Source organism: Trachymyrmex septentrionalis, unplaced genomic scaffold (genome assembly GCF_001594115.1).
Source record: "Trachymyrmex septentrionalis isolate Tsep2-gDNA-1 unplaced genomic scaffold, Tsep1.0 scaffold71, whole genome shotgun sequence".
NCBI lineage: Eukaryota > Metazoa > Arthropoda > Insecta > Hymenoptera > Formicidae > Trachymyrmex > Trachymyrmex septentrionalis.
Window position 1 is genome coordinate 1,403,502 of NW_017305895.1, and position 5,140 is coordinate 1,408,641.

At 32.1% G+C, this 5,140-nt stretch overlaps 1 protein-coding gene across 1 annotated transcript; it reads left to right on the forward strand.

The window, feature by feature from the left end:
• The first annotated feature begins 797 nt into the window (after positions 1–797).
• LOC108753745 (cilia- and flagella-associated protein 45-like) lies at positions 798–2,882 on the forward strand. The gene is made up of 5 exons (XM_018495613.1): positions 798–1,131; positions 1,235–1,749; positions 1,847–2,044; positions 2,322–2,451; positions 2,598–2,882. Exons 1-5 carry the CDS (start codon positions 858–860, stop codon positions 2,855–2,857), a joined length of 1,377 nt encoding a protein of 458 aa, XP_018351115.1. The 5' UTR covers positions 798–857; the 3' UTR covers positions 2,858–2,882.
• The last annotated feature ends 2,258 nt before the right edge of the window (positions 2,883–5,140 follow it).

Below are 5,140 nucleotides of genomic sequence, written 5' to 3' on the forward strand. Positions count from 1 at the left end.
TGTCAACCAATAATAGAACATTATCCAACTCAAATGGGAGTAAATCCGCTCGAGTCGAAAACGCTATTTTAGTTTGAAGTAATAATGACATTCACTTAATGCTACAAATGCTGTGAAGCATTTCTTTGATTGGTCAACTAGTAAATTTCTTAAATTTCTTCTGATTGATCAGTCAAATGCTTTGAAGAAACATGTAATTGTGGATCATACTTAATATTTCAAACCTGTATTTATATATTATATATTTTGAGATTCAAACGTCAAATATAAACATTTTAAAATTTAAAGAAACTTGAACAATCCACGTTGCACACTTCATTCGAGGAACAACACGAGAACATTTTTAAGATGTCTTCTGAATATTTTTTTTTTAATTCTCTTTAAGGTTCTCTGAAAGTTTATAAGAATTTTCATCAGTTATTGTTGGGCTAATAATAATTAACAGTTATGATTATACATTAAATACTATACTAAACTTCCAAATGCGAAAATAGTCATATAATGTAAATTGCGCGTATCGTATTAAGAATAATAAATCTGTAATTTTATACTTTCTAAATGTGTATATTAATTGCAATAACAAATCGATATTTATCTGAAATATTTAATTATATAAAGTAAACAAATCTTCAATTAAAAAAAAACAAACAAGATAAGTATAAACTTCTAAGAAACAAAATTCGTATTTAATCACTCTTGCAATTTCATGAACTTTTCATCATTCGATACCTGTATTATTTTTTTATTGAAGACGTAATATCAAATTGCTTGAAATTAATCAACTATCGCGAAGCGTATGCTGCGTTGGCTGCGCGCAGCATAACGCGCAGGAAAAAATTACATCGTGAAATGTAAAGATGGTGAAAACCCGTAGAGGATGGTATTTAGTGGATAGAAAGACGGACGAGTATGATAAAAGGATAATAGACGAGAAGGAAGATGCATTGGAAGCGAGCCGAGCAACGATAGTAAAGCAAGGCGATAACAACATCGCACGACGTCGTTTGCAGGCCAAACAACGAGAAGCCGCTTTAGTGGAGGAATTATCGAATGCTCAAAAAGCTGTTGAAGCGAAACAAGAAGAGATTGAAGTGACGCATAGACTTGCTGCTGAATTGTCGCAGCGTAAAAGTAAAGATTTACGAATTGTATACCTAATTTCGTCGGGAACTATTACACGAAACTTTCATTCTAACAATATCGTACACAAAACTGATTTCTTTGTGAATTACAGATGAAGAAATAAAACGTGCGCTAAAACTCGGTTATATAAAATCCGCCGAGCAATCACCAACGAGTTGTGCTCTGAAGGAAGCCCAATCGCATTTGATAGAGGCAAAGGTTCGTTTGGAAGCAAATCAGGCGGAATTATTAAAGCACTGGTACGAAGATAACATTTACGAGAAGCTGCAGGAAGCAGCTGAAAAAAAGAAACAAAGCTGGCGCAAAAATCTGCAGAATCAATTGGCGGACAATCAGCGACAAGTTCAACAGAGAAGAACTGAGGAGAAAGAACAGGATCGCAAAATGATGGAACAAGCAATACAGAAAACTCAAGAGGAAGATGCAAAGACGAGGGAAAAAAAAGAGAACAATGCAATTTTTTTGAGAACAGAGCTGGCCGCATCTATAGCGGCTAAGAAAGTATGGGAAAGAAAATATAAGGAAGCATTAAAAGATGAAGATGAAAGGATAGCTCATATAATTGCAGAAAAGGAAGCTCGACACGAGAAACAGCTCGTTACGAAGGTAAAACCGAGTTTCACTGGAAATATATGTATGATGATTTTGAATTGATAAATTTATAGGATAAAAGTATTTCAAATGTATGTTTTCCATGATATAGACGGAACTTCGCGCAGCGAAAGAAGCGGCGATAGATAACATAGCTAGAGAACTACTGACTAATGTGTGCAAAGAAAAAAAAAAGCAGAAAATCACTGATGAATTGTATCGAGAAGAGCAGAGGAATAAGTGGATGAAAGAATCGGTCAGACCTGCACCAAAGAAGCAATGTGATATTGCTGAATCCTTCAAAGAAATAGTAACATAATTTTTTTAAGTATTTACTATAAATCTACTGGCAAAGTTACATTGAATCAAAATAATAAAAATTTTCTCAAAATAATAAAAATTTCAAAATTTTTTAATTGTTTCGAATTAATAATATAATAAATTTAGATTATTAATTACAATTAATAGTTAAAAATTCTCAAATATTTATTTTGAATTTTTGAAATTGTTTGTTTTTATAAAAATTATATACAAGGAATCTTATGTTAGAAATTCATATATATAAAATGTCACAAATCTATTTGAAGATGAAACAGAAAGCTGAACGCAAAGCGAGAGATGAAGCAACCGATGCCGCGTTTATACAATATTTAGCCGAATTACGAAAGAAAGATATTAAGAAACAAAGAGAAGATGATAATGCACGATACGCAAAGAGTAAGCTCACATTTGCATTATATTCCAACATTAACATGATTTTGAATTATAGAATTATTCATGATACTATATAGTTTCAAATATACATACCTATTAGAAATTCTGAAAATGTTAGAAATTAAATTAGTCATATAATTATATTACAGAAATTCAATATGGAGAAGAATTAAAAGAAGTTATAATAAATAACAGAGTTAATTATGCTATGAATATTTTAGAACGACAGGCCGAAATTTTTGCGCAAGAGAAAGATAAAAATGCAAATCAATTAACTGCAACGAGCGTAAAACAGTCTAACGATAAAAATGATAATAACAAAGATTGCAAAAAAAAGGATAATTCCCTGAAAGTTTGCGTTACAAATATGAGAGATCGCAAAAATTCCAATGAAAATTCCAATAAATAAACACGTAAAATCAATAATAAATGCTTAAAAGATAAAAAGTAAAATTATACATTCTCTGTAATTATAATTACAATTACATTGTATAATTATTTACAATTACATTACGAAAAAAAATACAATTTAGTTAAATGTCTCATCTAATGTGATCTCATTTTTATTTAAGATTTGAAAATCTGCTTAATAAAAGAATCATATTCAAAAAGAAGAGATGACGGAATAATACTAATAAAGATTGAAGTTCACGACCGTGCAATAACGAGTGCAAAAACTTCTCAATTCTGAAAGTCTATTTAAAAAATTGTATTATATTCTTCGAAATTCATATCCTAATGTAATGATTAATTTTACTAAATTTAATTTATGGCATATATATTTAATAGAAAACTAGTCCTTTCCGCTTCTCCCCAAATTAAAGCATGTTCTTTTATCTGGATATTTTTACTAAATAAAAACGTGTCTTGCAATAATATTATACTATATACGTGTGAGCTAGTTTTTTTTTTCTTTGCACGGTCGCAGCTTCTTCATTTCTCCACATTTCGTCTAGTATTTATTGGTATACAGGTATGTACATATCTCTTCAGCGCAGGATTTCCGCGCGAGAATTCCGTTATATTTGTACAAAGTCCGTGTAAAAATACAGCAGCCCCATCTTATATCAATTATAAGTTTATGTGGTACGCGATAAGAGTTAAAATAATAACAGTCTCGCCTCTCGGACGTATCAAATATTCCGAATAGGTTCGGATCGAGACCACTTGTGCCCTCGACTTTGTTCGAATCCGAATGTTGTTTGTGTGTTGTATCATTTGGCATGCGGGGGAACATGCGATCCCACCATCCCGTCCCTGCTAATCGTAAATGGAACAAGAAGCACTCGAGTTTAACGGGAATGACTACGGTATTAATTGTAAGTACGAGCAATCAATTTGGGTAGCTGGCTAGTCGCCACAGTCGCCCTTATCATCATTCACAGATCAAAAATAGTATGTTCAGCTATGACTACTGAAGTATGAAGCTTCTTTAAATCATACGACGAGCACGCATACATACGGAAAAAGATTCTACGGCAACACCAACAATCTTCCCTGCTAGATAATTCATACGATAGTGTTCATTCACATTCATGATTGAATCTCGAAGCATAAGAAAGTTACTATCCTTTTACAAAAGTAGATCTTGTCCTGTAAAATAAATGGAGTTAGAAGGAATCTAATTTCCATTGGAAACTTTAACTTCGTTATTCTTCTGTTCTGTTCCCATTTTTAAGAAATTCAAATAGAAGTCAGAATTCCTTTCAACGCCAATTTTTTCTTCTTAACGTATGTTTTATAAAAAGTTTTTTGATTCTCTTAATGGTTCTTTTTTCCTTAACAGTATATTTATAATTATTTCTTTTTAATTTAAGTACTAAGGCTCTGTTCCATCTTCCGATAAATTCTCTCTCTTCAGCTCGCTTTCTTACTCTCTTTACTTTTACTCTTTTGTTTATTTATTAAATAAATTGTCACATAGTATACAGTTTACCCGAAGATGGGACAACTGCCCCTAAGTGGACAAATCATAGTGTTTAATCATGCGTCATTCAATTTGTTAAATAAAAGCAATAGTATTGTATTTAAGTTTCTATAACTAAAACGTGCAATGAAAAAATACTACAGATATTATTGTGTGATATCTAAGCTCAACTGTGATATCTATAATACTTTCCCTTCTAAACTTATTCACGTTTCTCAGTGGACGTTTCTCTTTGATTTCGCTATTGATTTCGCTAAATTGATTATTTTCTCAATTACTAAATGTTTTCACGCTAATCCAATCTCACTTGTAGCCCAGAACGAGTTGTAAATGACACAAAATCTTTCCTCGTATGCATGCGTTCTCCATCGCGCTTGCCGAATTCTTAAGATTCTAGAAAATTACTGATCACGTTACAATACGCGTTTACGAATTTGATTCACTTCACCGCGACTAAATCTCTCGGTAAACAGACTACACAAGGATAACAGCTACATTTTTTATCATCTACATATTACAGAATCCAAATATCCAAACATTTCTGCCGTCTATCTGATTCTACGATCAAGCTACACGTTTTCTTGCTTTCATTCTTTATCTGTTCTCTTGCTTCTTGGTTTTAGATTATAACGTAAATCTTACGACCAAAGCGGAATACGTACTACTTACTTGTACGACATATATAGGTATATATGTATCACAATATGTGTGTGTGTGTGTGTGTGTGTGTGTGTGTGTGTGTGTGTGTGTGTGTGTGTGTGTGTG